Source organism: Athene noctua, chromosome 3 (genome assembly GCF_965140245.1).
Source record: "Athene noctua chromosome 3, bAthNoc1.hap1.1, whole genome shotgun sequence".
Classification (NCBI taxonomy): Eukaryota; Metazoa; Chordata; class Aves; order Strigiformes; family Strigidae; genus Athene; species Athene noctua.
The window spans coordinates 23,802,737-23,820,577 of NC_134039.1; the positions used below are offsets into that span (position 1 = coordinate 23,802,737).

At 40.3% G+C, this 17,841-nt stretch overlaps 1 protein-coding gene across 8 annotated transcripts in view; it reads left to right on the forward strand.

Moving 5' to 3' along the window:
* Window positions 1–15,292, forward strand: part of SOX5 (SRY-box transcription factor 5) — a 295,645-nt gene extending 280,353 nt beyond the window's left edge. For all 8 annotated transcript variants that reach the window (XM_074902275.1, XM_074902274.1, XM_074902276.1 and 5 more), the window contains 2 exons: window positions 6,275–6,491; window positions 9,812–15,292. In XM_074902275.1, coding sequence (XP_074758376.1) covers window positions 6,275–6,491; window positions 9,812–10,115 — 521 coding nt within the window. In that variant the 3' untranslated portion in view covers window positions 10,116–15,292. The remainder of the gene's footprint in view (window positions 1–6,274; window positions 6,492–9,811) is intronic.
* The last annotated feature ends 2,549 nt before the right edge of the window (window positions 15,293–17,841 follow it).

Here is a 17,841-nt window from a genome sequence, read left to right on the forward strand (position 1 = left end):
CTCAAGCAATATTTGTCATGAACATCATCTACTGAACTTCATGCCATAGTCTTCCAACTTTTCACTACTTGCTCAAATTCCCAGGACCACATTCCATCCTAATTTGCTCCTCTGTGACACACAGAATGATACAGAAGATGAATAATGAGGATCTCTGAGGCCAATGAATTACTGTTCTGCAGGGAAAAAAAAAAAAAAAAAATCTGTGACCAAATTGGAGATGTTGCATTTTTACCGATAAAAGACTGTGTTACAGGACCTAAGTGTCCCTCAGGCCCATGGGTAAAAGCTTAAGCAGGGAACATGTTTACCTGAGCTGCAGGTCTCATTGGTTTTTCAGACAACGTGATAGATGTAGCACAACTGTAATGGCATCATTAACCATCTGCAGGGCTGGTAAATATGCTGAGTTTAGATTTGGCTGCACCTCGATTGCTGTGTTCAGTTTTGGGCCCCTCACTACAAAAAGGACATTGAATTACTCGAGCGTGTCCAAAGAAGGGCAGCGAAACTGGTGCAGGGTCTGGAGCACAGGTCGTAGGAGGAGCGGCTGAGGGAACTGGGGTTGGTCTGGAGAAGAGGAGGCTGAGGGGAGACCTCATCGCCCTCTACAGCTCCCTGAAAGGAGGGTGCAGAGAGCTGGGGATCAGTCTCTTTAACCAAGTAACAAGTGATAGGACGAGAGGTAATAGCCTCAAATTGCACCAGGGAAGGTTTAGACTGGCTGTTAGGAAGCATTTCTTTCCAGAAGGGCTTGTTAGGTGTTGGAATGGGCTGCCCAGGGCAGTGGTGGAGTCCCCATCCCTGGAAGTGTTTAAGAGTTGTGCTGACATTGCGCTTAGGGATATGGTGTAGTTGAGAATGGTCAGTATTAGGTTAATGGATGGACTAGGTGATCTTCAAGGTCTTCTCCAATCTAGACAATCCTGCAATTCTGTGGTCAGAGGTTTGAAGTTTAGCTTGATGAGAGTAGTATTATGAAAAGTTAGTAGGGGGCAAGTGGAAATGAGTTAAATTGGTTAGAGAGGTGGAATGTATTGGCTGTCAATGGCAAATGTGACGATATTAACCCATGATTAAAAAGGTGGTATGATATTATTAGATTAGTTATGGAAACGGGATTAGAAGGCTAAATTGGTTATGTTGATGGTAAAATAACCTTATACTGGTTAAAAGGGATTATACTGGTCAGAGTTATATGATGTGATTAGACTGAGGACGGGGCAGTAATAGTTTTGGTCTGTTTCTAAGTTGAGAGTAGACCTGATTAAACCTGTTTTGATATAATCAGCTTCAGAAATCTACAAGATCATTCTGAATGGCCCTTTTCATATAGAAAGTACAAAGAGAGCTTGATGTTTTCCCTCTTAACTGATTGTTTTGGATAACAACCTCCGACAGCACACTGCTAATTCATTCTGCTTAAAACAGGCGCTTGAGCTGGGCTGACATTTTACGTAGTCTCTGGGGATCCTGGTTGACATTTTAAAGGGCTTCTAAGCATTTTATAATACTCTAAAATCTGGTTTTAATAAGCCATTCTGCTGAAATTGTTAACATAAGGAATCACCTTTTACTATTTGGCGCTAGATCAGGGAGATATGGGGACATCTTTTTCTGATTAGATATACAGTAGTTGGAGTAAAATGTGCAAATTCATTACAGATCCTGTTGAGGTGACAGACAGTATAGCTGACTCCAAACTCTTTCTGTTTTGCTGCCAGATAAGGGAAAAGCAAGGTCTGAAGCAGTAAGAGATGATGTTTCTATTTCTTTCCAGCATCTTATTTAATTTTTTTATTCCACCTATGCAATGGAGAGGGATGTCCTGACGTCTTCTTTCTTGACAGAAACATTACAAAGGTCTTCCCTCAATTGCAAAAGGCCAGCCTTTTGAAGACAGCAGGGAGTTCTCTGTTAACTGGCATAGGGTGAGCAACTAGAAGCTTACAGTTCAGCCAGGTATCAGGGTCTCTTTATTAGAAAGCCACAATTTTTCCTTACCATTTTTTAGCAGCACTGCTACACATTGAAGTCAGAGAGCTCCTTGTCACAGGGAGTAGCTTAGATGGAGTTATCACCAATCAAGGGTCATTTTTATAGTAGAATAAGATGAGGTGCCCTTCCCAGCACTAGAATTCTTTAGGGATTATGTTTGACACTGTGGTATTATGTTTTGAGCATAAAAATTAGATACATGGATTTGTCACTAAATTCATCTGTGCATACGTTTGTCATCCATCTGTTCATTGCAACTTAAACTTGCAGATAATAATTTTTTTTAGTACATTGTTAAAAAAGTGCTAAAATGGGTCTCTTGGACCCTAACAATTTAATAATGCATTGTTTAGATATTTTTGTAAATACTTTAATTAAATTTCACTGAGAAATCTACATAAAGAGATGAGGAAAAGATGAAGTCAGATACTACCTTCAGAAATTCTTTTGTGGATGTGCAAGTGTGTGAATACAAACCTATACACATACCTATACATTATATAAGTGTTTGTGTATGTGAGGGTATCATTTAAATGTAAAATCAGCCTGAATTAGATAATCAGAATCAAAAATGTCAATCTAATGGACTAAAAGTTAGGCAATATTACAAACAGCTGAAAATTCTTGTTGGAGAAACTTGGCTTAAAACCAGTGGTAAGAAGAGCTCCTACCCCCACCTAGTACTTGTGCATGTGTGCCGGAGCACAAGTGCCAGGGCACACATGGAGGCATCTCTTCTCTGTCCTGGACATAAAAAACCAGCCCCCACAACCACATTTGCAGTGACTGTGTGGGCACAGCTCCAACTGTCCTAGCTCACTTTGGGGGCAGGAGCCATGTCTGGGGCTGAAAAGTCTTCTAGTTTTCTCATCTATTTTCTAAATACTTCAGCCACCAGATTAGGGAGAACTGTGCAAGAATCCTGCTTGTCATTATGTATGCATCCAGGGAGGGGAACGGGTTCTTGTTGTCATAGTCAAGGAGAAAAGCCTTGCATACTTGACCCACTCAGAGCTTTCTAACACAGATGGTGAGCAGAAAGCTCACCCAAGAGTGTAAATCTTCCCTTAAAAAGAAAGATTTTTCAAGATATTTCAATAATGCCTTGTTTGGGCTTGGGCTTGGTACCTGTGCCTGCCTGAGTGTGTTTATAAACACATAAAGCAATGGCAGATAAAGCCATTACAAATATATTTTGTTCAAACACAAAGTATTTTTAACCAGTTTTAGTATGTTGATTGACAATAATCATTCATAGCTTAGCTTGCCTGTGGGTGCAAATTCAAAAATCAGAGTTACATATTCTTTAAACTTCTGAAATTTCAGATTAAGACCAATCACAGAGCTGGCTGGATTTTGCTAGGAAAATAATTGAAAAATATAAAATGTAAAAACAAGGGTTTATCATCACAAAATGTGCCCTTTTTCAAAATTTATTTTGACAGCATTGGTTGTTTAATTATTTACGATACTTCAAAACATACTAGTAAATTATATTTAGTACATTTTGTAAAAACAGTAAAGTCATAATAAGAGGAGGTATCACTGCAGAAGGCAGCTATTAAAAATTTTGCTAGGAAGAGAGGTGAGACTGCCAGGATTTTTGTTGTATTGAGTTTACAGCTTAGGAAGCAAAGACATAACAAATGACATTTATGTATAAATATTGTATGTGCAACTGTATGTACAAATATTATGGATCAAAATTTCAGGTTTTATGGCCCTGATCCTGCAAAGACTTATGTGTTTGCCTAACTTCACCCACTATTTACAGATCTTTTCATGTGAGGGAGTAGGAATCTGCCTGCCCAGATCTGACTGTAGTATCGGAGCAAGTGAGCTAGCACAGTGAAAGAGGAATTATTCTGGGATGGAACATTTTCATGACAATTTTGCAACAACTGATTTGAATTTCTACCTTTCTGTCTGTCCATCTGTCTCAAAATGTATCTGAAATCCTACATTGCAAGTCCCCTCACAGTGTCTAAAGGAAATTCCAAGATTTGTTTAAAGGCTGAGGTTTTTGACTTTATTATTCATAAATAAAAACTGATTCATCAGCAGGAAATGAGGCTGGGGCTGTTTTTCTAAGCCACTGGGGCTACAGCAGGTTTGTGATTAGAAAACTCTAGATTTAGACCAACTTTTATGATTTATTTCATATGCTAAAATGCCAGTGTACCAGTGTCTGTGAGATAGAATTTGAAGGTAGACCTACATCTGGGCATCTTCCAGTAGAGCTCATATGCTTTATCCTGAACTCCTAACATCTTTCAACACAGTCCCTATCTACATTTCCATCTTAAGCAGCATTAGTGGGTGTTAAGTGTTTTGACAGTCTCCGCATGTTTATCACTGTGTCATTTAGCCCAAAATCTAGGAGGTACTACGAATGGAAATTTGGTGTCACTTTTTCTAGCCACTTTCTTTGCCAGAAAAAGCTTGGAATAATTTCTCTGCAGGAGATAAAGCTGCCGACCAGGCTTCTGGCCACAGAGGTTTGCTGCCCTGTGTAAGACAGAGTCCTGCCACAGAGCCCTGTGCATAGACACTACCTCAGTATGACATACAAAGTGCTGTGCAGGAGTTTTAGTCCAAGTCCTTAGAAACCATCTAGTCACGCTAATATGGTCGTGTGCCTAAGCTAATAACAATGTAATTGAACTGTTTCCCATTCCAGAACTCGCTGGAAGATCTCTGCATGTTACGTGTTGTAAACATAATGAAAAATGCCATTTTTTTGACCCCAAAGTAATGTTTGCTAAGAAAGGGATGTCCATTGCCCCTGTTCAGAACAAAGACATCATTATTTACAAATCGATTGTCTCTAGGTGTAGGTCAGGCTGTACCAGCCTGTTATCCCTTTATTGCAGCTTGGAATAAAGATTCAAAGAGCAATGTGGAAAATGGTGTCAATAATCAGAGGGGGTCTTTCTAGAGGGAACCAAACTGTTTTCTTTCCTGGGAAGGGATAACTGCACTCTGTATTGCAAGTCTTAGGGGCGCAGTGAGGTAAGACCAGCCCAAGTAATAGCATGAGCTAAGTACAGTATGAGTAACCATAAAAAAATGAAGAACAAGAGGAAGTCAAGTATGACATATGACATTATGAACCCATTAAATTGAGAAACTATTCAAACTTTCTTCCAATGGGAAAATGGACTATTTAACAATAAAGTTTTCCTTCTAGGCCACACATTTCACATCTTGGACCATTCCTGTTATTTGAAATGTATCTTACCCTGAAGCACTTCTGTAGCTCATGGAAAAATAAAACAGGGTGACTGATTCAAGAAATTTTACTTTCTGCTTCCATATTATGTCTTTTAAGAAATATTAGTTTATGAATTTCAAGAAGTATCTGAAAACAATAGTAAAGTCTTCATTATTTCCCTAGCTCAAATATCCACACTAACATAGGCAGAGCGTCAGAAACAAGGCTGCCAGAAATGAAGCCGTAGTGCGGCTCCACGGAGAGGTATGCCAGTATCCCAGTGCTCTTTCCTTCATGACACGTTCTAAATTCTTAAAGTTGGAGCTGGCAGTGTTCAGCAGGACTTGGTCTTAGAGTTAAAACCCCACTGAGACATACAGGATAGTTTATAGCTTTTAGAGGCATTGCTTCAGGGTGTTTGCAGGCTCCTGTACCCAGCAGCATAGCATTTATGATCAGTTCATATTCTGCTTCTCACAAACCTGGAAGCTAGAAAGGTGGGGCGTTTATGATGAAAGACTAAGCTGTAGACATGTTCATATCCAGAGTTTATGCCTTGATCCAACCATGGTGGAGCACAGCAACTAGATCATAGCACATAGTAGTGGTGCCTCCGCTAGAACAGGAGGTGAAAACAGGCCCATGGCCAAAGGAAAGTGGGGGGGACGTAACAGACCAAACTCTGTGTATCTAAGGGGTGTTTGGCCATTCCATTAAAATACACTGCCTTGTTTTCTGAAACAAAGTGTCAGGGATTGCTCGTTATCAGGATGATGGTTTTGCTTCCCCCATGAAAGACATTATAATGTAGACAAGTTTCAGTAAAATACTGAGTCAAAACTTCCAGTATCATCTCTCTCTGCCTCTTGGCCATACCCAAGAGGTTTACCAGTCAAATACAAACAAGACCTGACCCCTGTCTAGAAGCTCTGACAGATTCCCAGCCCAAAGCAATATGACCGTAGGTATTTGTTCTGGGTGACCTACTTGTTTCTCTGCCTTTCAGTATTTGTGGATGAGTAGAATCTCATTTCTCATTCTTTCTTTGTTTGTTTGTGACAGGATCCCGCTGGAAAGCTATGACAAACCTGGAGAAGCAGCCATACTATGAGGAGCAGGCCCGACTCAGCAAACAGCACCTGGAGAAATACCCAGACTACAAATACAAGCCAAGGCCGAAGCGTACCTGCCTTGTAGATGGCAAAAAATTACGCATTGGTGAATACAAGGCTATCATGCGCAATAGACGCCAGGAGATGAGGCAGTATTTTAATGTTGGGTATGGGACCTTTAAAAACTACCACTCTTTTTAGAAAAGAAAATTTTCAGGGAGAATTCTTAATTCAGTGTGGTAAATGTTATATTTTATTGGCAAGAACATTATATATTGCTAACAGAATACGAAGTTTATACTTTAAAACAATGTGTTCCAGGAGGAAGTTAGTTAGGGATTTTTTTTGTTGGCTCTGCTGTATACTCATCTTAGAGCTTTGGCCAACTGTCTCATTTCCACTCCGATCATGCAAAAGAAAAAAGGAAAAAAGCTTAAGATTTTCCAGTGAAACGTAAGTCTTCTAATAAAGCCTTACAAGTATTACTTTATTATGAGGCCTCGGAGATTATAACTGAATGAATCTGTGGTAGTGCTTCTTGATCCAAAAGCCAAAAATGCAAGTTTGCATTCAGTATGATCTATGGCAAGTGGTCTCCAAAAGAACTGCTGAACATACTGAACTTGAGCTGGAATATGGACTTGGCTCAGTTAATTCATATCAGGCATGAAGTTGTCTGTGTTGTTCATTGTGATGGTATTTGTCATACTAGGGAGTGTCTCACAGTACAGTAAGCTAAATGCTTTGTGTTGAGCATAAATTTCAAGAAGACTGGTTCTGATAACTAATAGATTAGCTTGATATAGTTAGATTAAAATCTGCCTAGAAAACTAGCATGTATTTTCCTTCTGCAAAGACACCTTGGTTTTGGTTACAGCAGATCAAAAGAATCGGAAATAATCAAATATTCTGCAGTATTTCTATATTCACTCCAGAAAATGAAAAGCTACATAGTGGTCTTTCTTAAAAAAAATTAAAACCAGCAACAAGAATGACCCTCAGAAATAATGGAATTTGTGTTCTGAATTTGGAATCATTTTAATACTGAGTTGCACGTCTCTCTAGTTAATGGCTAGAAGTAGCAATAAAGAAGGGAATATCTGTCCAGCAACTGTTAAGTGTCATCAGACTGTGTTTTAAACAGCTACAGTGTGCCTTGTTATAATAAGCCGCTCAGCAGAGAAATTTGAGCTGCTTAACCCTGTGGCGCTGGCAGGTCCAGTGATCCCAATGGTAAGCACTGAAACAAACACAGGGAAGTCAGCCAACATTTGGCATCAAGAGATTAAAAAAAAGAGGAGGGGGGCCTTCTGAAAAAAGAATAGGTGGCAACAGAGCCCCCAGAACACTGCTTATCTGGTTAACATGCATGCTTCATCATGGGAAAAAAAATTAACCTTGTAACATTCTGCATATTTAGCTTTCCAAACAAGGCTGACATTGAAATCAAGACATTTCTGGAGATAATTCGCACTGGGGTGTTAGAGCATAGAACCTAGGGTGAAATCTTTATAGAATTTACTGACAAAGAAGCTGATGACTGCAGTGGGGTCAGTGTTTGATGCTGGCAGTCACAGCAGTACAGTTGCATTCCTGGTTTTAGTTCCCCATCTGCTGCATCACCCAGTACAGGTCATTTCAGGCTAAACTTCTGAATGCCACTCCCGCTCCTGCCTGGGCACCAAAAGAATGGATTGGGTTTACAAGAGCTCTGGCTATGCTAGTTGCTGCGACATGCTGAAAGCCTGTCTGAAGGCATCACAATGTGAAGGATTGGGCATTTTTTGCAACTCTTGGACTTAGTGCCTCCCTGTCTCACTGTCCTCCTCTTTAATGGTAGTGTGGGAAGCTCATCTCACTGGAATGCTGAGAGCCCTAATACATTAGTATGAGGACTGCTTTGAGATCCTCTGGAGTGAACATCCTATAGAAGAGGAAAAATACTATTCTTAAATTATTTAATATTTGAAAAGCACTATGAAAAGCACCATTTAAGTGCCAAGTGTTCCTATTGTTAAATATTAAAAGCAATTTAAGTGTGCTGAATCTTGTTACAGAAATGCTGACTCCAGAAAACAAAAGCCTTCCTACTGAATAAAGAATAAAATGCAAATCAGATATGCTCCCTAGTTTAAGAGCTATATCTTCAGCTGAGACAACTTCTACTTGTTTCAGGAACACAGAAATAAGAACTGTGTGGAGGGAGGCCTTGCTCGAATGGGAGGCAGGAAGCATCTGAAAATGCAGCAAGCAATTCCAAACAAACGTAAAGCTGTTTGGCAGAGGAAAGTCTTTCAGGATCACTGTACTGTGCAAGGCTTACTGTACGGCCAGGGGAACAGGGGAGGGTTTCATTCTTAATTAAGAATATTCATCTCAAGAGGCTCTGCCCTGTCTCCTGTGGCAAGGCTTTTCAGTGCAGATGGACACACTGCTGATGACATTACAATGTGCAGCATGTACTGAAGAGTATTACTGCAATAGAATTACTTCATGCAGCAAGCAAACAAAAGGAGCATGAATTTTAAACCTCTAGGCTTGTTGGGACCCTGAAGCTTCTCAGGGAAACAAACACTGGTATAACACAGCTAGTGTTCCTGATGCAAAGGGAATTTCTATGGCCTGGAATAATTCTTTCATGACTGCGGACAGGTTTCCAAGGCTTAGAGGCCATATAAAGGCATCCTGTAGAGGATTTTCTCAAATGCTCATGATGCTTGCTTTTTATTTAATTAATGCATGCTTCCGTTCTAAGTCTGCCTTTTTGCAATTTTATCCACCTTCCTTCAAAGATTATGCTTTTCTCAAGTGCTGCTCGCTGTGGAAACTGTCACCTTCCAGTGGAAGGCCCTTAGTGATCATCCTGTAAACCCATGTTGTCCCCAGAAAGCCCACTGTTCCTCTTCTTAATGATGACCAGGTCTGTGAGTGAATGTGGAATAACTATTACCTCTTTGGAGAGACCTGCCCTGCTTTTTCCTCATCCACTGGTAGATTTTTACAGCACCTCCTCATTCCTGTGTATGCTGCCTAGCCCTTGTCACATCTCTCCTGTTAGCAATGTGTTACTTTTATGTCTACTCCTGCTAGCAGCTTGGGTTACTTAAAAGGAAGATTTTCAAAATACATGTTTTTTAAGTTGGACCACAATTGAAAGGATGTTTAGTTTTGGCTGGCAGCTCATGGGACACCCACTTTAGCCAGTAAAGAAGTTTGCATCACAAGCAGGCAAGCTGAAGCTGTGTAGTTCAGGTAAAGCTAGAGGTGTTTACAGAGATAGGGTTTTGGTTTGGGCTTGATGTTCGTTTCAAGGGCATCAGTTGGTGAGTCTGGAATATTAATATAAGGGTTGTCCTGCATGGGCCATCCAGGAGCTTCCTTTGCATGCCCAAGAGCATACGCTACGAGCTTGCAAAGTGCGGTTGTACTTGCTCTCCCTTTACTGCTTCTAGTATTCAAACGTCCTTTTACTTTTTCTCCATGGCAGGCAACAAGCACAGATTCCCATTGCCACCGCAGGTGTAGTTTACCCAGGAGCCATTGCCATGGCAGGAATGCCTTCCCCACATCTGCCCTCTGAGCACTCAAGCGTGTCCAGCAGCCCGGAGCCCGGGATGCCCGTCATCCAGAGCACTTACGGCATCAAAGGCGAGGAGCCTCATATCAAGGAAGAGATGCAGACCGATGACGTCAATGGAGAAATCTATGATGAATATGATGAGGAAGAGGATGACCCCGATGCAGACTACGGGAGTGACAGTGAAAATCACATTGCGGGGCAAGCCAACTGATCAGGGTCCGAATATCTTGTGACCTCAAGGACTTCAAGGAGAAAAGAAAAAATAAATAAAGCCCCATCTGGTTTATCCTTGCCAGTGGCCAAGCACATTAACTTTCTCATACACTGACTGTTACTTTAACTGTTAGTCTTAACTAGTTGGGACATCAGCTGACTAATAGACATCAGCCTGCATCAGAAGAAAAAAGGCTCAGAAGAAAGGAAACAAAGACAACGACGACAACAACAGAATGATATAAGCTATGGGTAAAATAATGCCAGTAATTCAGCTGCTATACCCAAGCACTGAAGTCTTACCCGTCGACCTTTTATTATTATTATTTTTTTTTCAAATAAACTTTATGGCTGTTTGTTCTACAATGTTCTAGAAATTCTCACTCAGGTACACAGTGCCAACAAGTGGCTTGTGAATGTGTTTTGTTGTTTTGTGCTACAGTTTAAAGAGAAATAATTTTTTTGTTTTGTTTTTGGTAATGCACCTGACAGGAAAGAAAAAAGATAAAATTCCTTTTACCCTTTCTGTCTCCTCCTCCTCCTCCTCCTCCTCCTCCCTGGCAAATCTGGGTCAGAAGTGTGTGTGTGTGTGTGTGTGTGTGTGTGTGCACGCGTGTGTGCCTGTGCCTGTGCGCGTGGCTGGCAAGGAAGGAAGTGGGGAGTCTGTTTCTGTTAACCCCAACAAGCAATTATTTCTTTTCAAGAGAGGACTTCTCTTCATCAGTTGCACACCATACTGAGTCTTTGAGCAAGTGCCAAATTTGTACTAAAGCGCTGAACTAGTCCAATTTGCTTTTTCTTGGTTGATCTCTTCTTGTTTTGTTTTTCTTTTGCTTTTCTTTTGCTTCCTGCTCTGTCTTAAGTTAGGACAGTGTTGTATCTTAGACAATCCCTTGAAGAACCTGATATACCAGCAGCTGGTGAGATTAGACATATATTTTTGGGTTTGGTTTTGCTTTTTAAAGGAAACTGTAGGTGCCATTCTCAGGTGAAAAGAGAGAGAGAGAGAAACATAAGAAATTTAGAGAAAAAATATTTTATGGTCTTGGATTTTCATGTGTGCGTGTTTATGGTACTAATAAGAATAATATTGGACTATTGTGAGCAAAAAGCATGTTCCAGAATGAAGTCCTGCACCCTGGTCTGTAAGGAACCTTTGCTCTTCATTTACACTTCAAGTGGCAGCATATACAACATAAAAAAGGCTTGCCCAAAACGCAATTTGTTCTGCACAGGACAGGACAACACCTCGCTGAGTGTAATTAGGTTACCATGATGTCCAGTTTTAATGAACTCATACCTTCAGGTGGTTGAATACTGATCTCTGATTCCACGGGGAATTTTTTTTCAACTGACATTTTTTTCTACTTTGTGCTTGCAGAAATCCATTTTTTATCAGTGGGATGTTTATGTAGGAAGGAAGACTCATAGCTATTTCCATATTCAGAGTGGTAATGTAAGACCCTGAACCTTTGTGGTGCTGAGTTTCCGTACCTGCTGCATCTCACAAGTGAAAAATTGTTCTCCTGGGCTAAAATATTTTCAGCATTGTTCTAGAGCCCTTAGATGTGTCACTTGGGCAGTTTTGCCTTCCTTGGGCAACAGCAAGTAGGTGAGGAAGGTAGATTTACACATCCTTGTAATCCCAAGCAGAAGTTAGCCTTTTGTATTTCCAATAAGGTAACTGTTACTCTTTTATTTCAGAAAAAAAGAATGTAAATACAAGTGAATCAAAGAGTCTTATTTCATCTCCTCACTCTGTAGGAGAGGACCCAGGTTCATGTAGCAAGACAGAAGCATTTAGATCTAAACCAACCAACTAACCAACCAACCAAGTTCACCCTAATGAGGCAAATTTAGCCTTTAGTACAATCAGCCATTTAAGTCCAGGTGCAGAATGAAAAGGGGCAGGTAGGAGGAGAGATTGAGAAGAAGGGTCTTTCTTTGCCTCTTGAAATCCCACTTGAAGTGTAACTTGACGTCTGCAGACCTTATGCAAAGCAAACAATCAGATGCCATTGAAGACTTAGGACAATACTCTGACGAGCAGTTTGGACTTGTGATAGTTTTACCCTGCAACATCTGTTTTATTTTTCTCTCGTTTTCCCTTTTTTAATTTCCACCTCTGCCTCGAAAAATTCTTTTCTATTTTCTCTCTCTCAGAAGATTTGCTCTGAAGTTATGCTTGGAGTAGCTGATCATATCCTCCATGTCAGAGAGGGTTCTTTTTGTTTGTATTTTATGATTGTGTTGGGTTTTTTTCAGTTGAACTGCCTCTTCTTGCTAGTGTTGTAATGGTAATTCTAATTCTAATAATAATAATAATAATAATAATGGTCAGCTGTTCCCAGATTAGTAAATTATATATAATTTATTTTATCCCCCCCTCCCCCCATTTTAACTTTATTTTATTCTGTTCTAATTTGGCAGTGCAGCAAATGAAGCTGTTAGGCTGTTAGGATACCCCTCCCCACCTTGCCTTTTTATATATATATAAATATATATATATACATATGAAAACAAATCGCTTCTTCTTCTGCTCACACCATTCCTCTTTCTTTTATTTTAATTTTGGCCCCAGCCATGTCAACTTCTGATGTTTATTATGATGGAGTGAATTAATGGGAGTGTTGTTTTCAATCTTAATTAACTTCTGCTCTCTCATCACTCATTTTAGTTATTTAATTACACCAGTCATCTAGAGCCAATTTTTTTTTTTAAGCACTCTGTTTGGATAAGAAGGAAAAAAAATAGACAATTGTTTTTATATCATTATGTACAATGTGAAAACGGATATTTGCTCCTTCTTTTTTTTAACTTTTAAATTTGTTCCCTGTCTTTGTGAACAATTACTTCTGACTCTTGTGGGTTCACCTCACATTTGCTGGATGGTTGATTTCCACCACGTTATAGAGACTCTCTGGTTGAATTGTGTCGCTTTGGGCTACCAGAATACTTTGTTTTAGCTCCAGGTAGGTGCCGCTGCGGCAGGCATGATTGGAGCAAGTCTTAGACACGTGGGCTGGAAAGCTGGTCTTGGGGATGTCAATGGAAAAAAGGCGTTTTGACTTCAGCAGGACTGAATTTCAGCCCTGAACTATGGGCTGCACTGCAGGGGATGCTCCTGCAGGTAGCCTCGTCTCCATGGGCAGGATTGGTCCTGCACTGGAGGTGTGCCGGGGCTGCAGGATTAGCTCTGCTCTTGGCAGTGGATGGCACAACAGAGCCCTTCTGTGGCCGAGCTCTGCTTTGCTCACTGCCTTGGCCTGGACTAGGGCTCAGATGAACACTAATTTTGTTACTGTATGCATTTCCATCTGAGAGACTACACAAGAGCCTGGGGTTTGGTCAGACTTTTTGAATGGGTAGCTTTAGCAAACTATCCATGTCCTGCATTTGGATGTTGAAACCAATGCAGCAATGTTAAAAATAAAAAAGGCCCAGCCCAACAAAAAAGTCTCTGGGGTCCCAAACCAGCAAAATACTTAACACCTATGCTAATGTTTTGTTGGGTCCAAGGATGAGCACCCATATGTCCTTCAGCAGTAGGAGACCAGATTTGAAAATGTGGCCCTGTTTATCCTGCTTTAATTTCTTAGAAAATACAAAACAAAGCAAAACATACATTTATAAAAATATATTCTTGTCTTGTTTCATTTTTTTCCTGTGTTCTGTGCCCTGGAGCATGTAGAAAAACCAGGTTAGAAGAGATTAGGATCGTATTAACCTAAAAGCGCAATGGGGCCCTAATGCTGAGGCGGACTTCCTTCCCCTCTTTCCTGGGAACCTGATGAGTGAGGATGGTCTTGCAGTGCTGCTGGGGGAGCGTACAGTCTGACTCCTTCTAAATTGGGGTATCTGTTTGTGCCGTGCGTCTGGCGAGCTTACAAAAGAACAATACCAGCAGTGGGAAAAATGGGAAAAGAAGAAAAAAAACTGAGGCACTTGCTTCTAAGCTCAATTAAATAACACAGAGTATATCCTTTTTCAATTTATTCATGCCTTATATTAGTAAAATAGGATTTTTAAGTGCATTTAACATCTTTATTTAACTGTTCCACTATATTAATCAGGCCCCCAGAAAAGAACACTAGCTATTATTCTAGCATTTAATTAGTTTTGTAACCAAATCCTCTTATTACAAATGCATATGGAAGAAATTCTTTCTTCGAAGACATTATTTCACAGATTTGGTTACTGCAGTAGACTCTCTCTTTAATTAAATCATTTTTTAGAAAGTAAATTGTCTTTAACCTTTTTACAGCACATTTTCAGAGCTTTTTCTTTTTAATCCAAAGAGATGAGCTGTTACTGTCCCTGAAGAAGCCTCTGACATCACATTTGTAATATCAAAAATAATTATACTCCATGGAAACGTAGACCTTACATAGCAAGAATTCATCTGCTAGAATGAATGGCAGCTATATGATATCTCATACGTTTAAGGGCATGATGTATCAGATAGGAAGTATTTTTGTCTGCCCACTTCTCAATAGAATCATACCTTCAATTTTTCAAAGAACTGTGTGTAATTCACTAGATGTGGATTCAAGTGTATCCTCAATTCACAGGGCATGGGCTGGCTGTTTAGCTTGGTTTATATTTACATTTTTTCAACTTTATCTTAACTTGTCAATTTCCCAGATTGAAGAACATGTCAAGTTCGTTTTTTCTACTGACTGATTTCTCTACTCTCCAGTGTTTTTGTCACTGGTTTGCTGAAACAGTATTTATATAGCTCCATTGGCTCTAAAGCTCTTACTCCTTCTAACGTTTTGAATTTTACAAGTGAAATGAAAATAGAAAAGAAATAGAGACAATCAAATGCCTGGAGCTTAAAACAAAGTATGTGCAACCTACCATCTCACTTGAAATTTAATAAAAGAAATAATTATGTAAATATAACATAGAGTTATAGATTTATATTTTGTTCATAACACATAGTGTAATATAAGTTGTATATTTTCATGTTTTGGTTTTATGTTATCATTCATGCCACAATAAATAAAAAAAAACAGGAGTTGATGTACTCTTTAAAAAAAAAATACAATGTGGGTTGCCACCATCCTGGGTTTTTGGTTTTAGTTTTTGGGTTTTTGTTTCTTTTGCATTCCCTTTTTTCAGTATTACTGCCCTGCAAGGCACCAATAAAACAGCAAATGTGTTCTTTACCTATCCTGTGGTCTGTTTCCCACTTATTATAGCGAGGGATGTGCTAGTTAATTTTCTTGTCAGGAGAACAAAACAGCTGGGCTCAAGGAGCAGAAAATGAGATTTAGATTCAGCTTACCAGTCTGCTCCAAAATTCAAGGTTTTCATCAAATCACAGGAAAAAATACCACCCCATCTTTATCAGCATTAAAACAGAAGAAAAAGTTGGTTCCTGAACAATGTAGTACAGTGTAGTTTCCAGCTCAGAGTCAGGACACCTCAGAAAAGGGGATGGCTAAATCCAGAGCTTTGGCCTGTGCCCACCTTCCCAAGTTACGTTCACTTTCTTCAGGCTTATCTGTTCAGAGAGCGAAGCAAATTCAGGGAAATACCCAATTATAAACGCCAATGACACAAAGCTATGAAAAAAATAGCTCTGCTCTTTAGTTAGTCAAAATGTCCCAACATGCTGCCTAAACAGTTCATGAAGTTTTGACAGCAGCATATGGCACAAAGTGGGATGAAATGAATTTGTACCTGTTTTTGACAGTAAGTTATTCAGATGGGTGCTTACTCTCAAGTGCCTACGGCTTGACAGATGCCATTCTATGGTTCCAGATTTCCTAAAGGGAAAAGGCAATATTTGGGAAAGCAGGAGGTCGCTGGTGGAGGTCCTGTGAACCTGCCCACGCTTCTCTTGCTTGCCAGGTTGTCCTCTGTGCTCCTCCTGGGAGCAGGGTAGCACCATCAGCAAACCAGAGGTCTATTTTGGCAGCTTCCTGATACAGCTTATAGCACCTGTCCAGTGGAAGTCAAAATGATCCTGAGCAGAACAGTATAATGTGAGGCTTAGGCCAATAAATGTCAGCATCCTTTAACCCCTTAAATTCCTTTATCCATTACTGTCATCTACATGTGATGAAGCACCTGGCTACCTGAAAGGCCAGAGGAACAAACACGACTGCGCTGAGCAGTGTGGCTGTCAAATTATGATACAGTTTTTATTCGGTGTGCCTGACGCCTTAACTGCAACTTGAGCCAAGGCAAACATTTTGCTTCTTTGCCCTTTTAGCAAATACAACCCTAAAACAAGGAACACCACTGCCAAAGCCCTGCTATCTGATACCTTTGCTGGCGTGGCATATGCTGCCCACCTGGCCCTGAGGCATCACTGAACATGTAGGCCTTCTCGCCACCCCATGCTGAGATGGAGGGACATAAAATTTCTGCTTTCTTCTTTTTTTGTGTCTGGGCTGGTACCTAACCAGTGGGGTTAGTTTCCCTAAACCAGTGGGGAAAAATTATCTAGGTGAACATGAGAGTAGCTAAGCTGAAGATATATCTAAATTGTAATATGAGTGGACAAGGCTGAGCTTTGCAATAGCAGAAATGAAGACCAGTTACTTAAAGCCTGAGTGTGCAACTCAAGTAAAAAAAGATTTCTGTAGCACTGAAGTGATATTATGGCCTAGACTTAGGAGAATTAGTGAGAAGTTGTGGGGATTTTTTTTCTTTTTTTTCTTTTTTTTTTTTTTTCAAAAAATGCTAAAGCATTCCAGCAATTGCCTGTAGCAGGAAGGAATAAAATGAGGATAATTATGACATTAATCTATTTTAAAAAGAAAGATGTGTGACAATTAGCGCATTTCTACCAAGAAAGTAACATACAGAGCTATATGTGTGTAGGAAAGTGAAAAGACCCCCTACAGAAGCCATGAAAGGTTATAGAAAGCGTATGTGCCTCACTGTGCTGTGACTTCAGCATCAGTGAGAAAGGGTGCACAAGAGCTTGTCAATAAGCTTTCAGTTAATAAATATTCAGTAATACTGTAGGAAATGTGGGAGAAGAACAGGCAGTTGCTGTCAGGCCAACCAGGGGAAAGTGCATACTGAAAAGTTACAGGAAGTCTTGTGAACATATTTATCAAAGTAACCTAGTGCCTGTGACTGGAGGGGTCAAGATAGAGTAGCTAATTTCAGTCCCCAGGATGCTTATACTCGCATCTGTTGGTATTACGGTAGCACTCATGGCCATGCACTGAAATCAGAGGTTGCTTGCAAGCTAACGACAAGGACAGAAAATAGAAAATCACACTGCAGCACCATTAGCCTAATTCAGAAAGGCTGGTGGTGTTGACAGCTCTGTGAGCATCAGCTACATCCCAGATGCAAAACTTTCCTTCTAAGGTGGCTAAGCAAGGCAGAGGGGTGGCAGCCTCCCTTCCCTGTTCTGGCTGGATTTGCAAGACTGGCACATAGCAGATACTGTGGGGTTTCGGTGAGGGGATTTCTTCCATAAATAAATTTGATCTGAAAGCTAATGCAAAAGAGATTCTACAGATTCACAGGTATCATTTGTAACAGTTGCTCTCCAGCCTCTAGTTGCATGAACTTTGCAGACATTACGCTCTTGGTTTTACAACACGGTTCAAGCAGGTTACAGGTTCCCACTCCCTCCGTGCCATGTGCTGTGAACATTCACAGCGCACACACACACCCACCCCCCTACCCAGCCTGGATCACTCCATGCCACGTCTGGCATGGCTGCTCAAAAATCTTGTCACCAGGAGCTG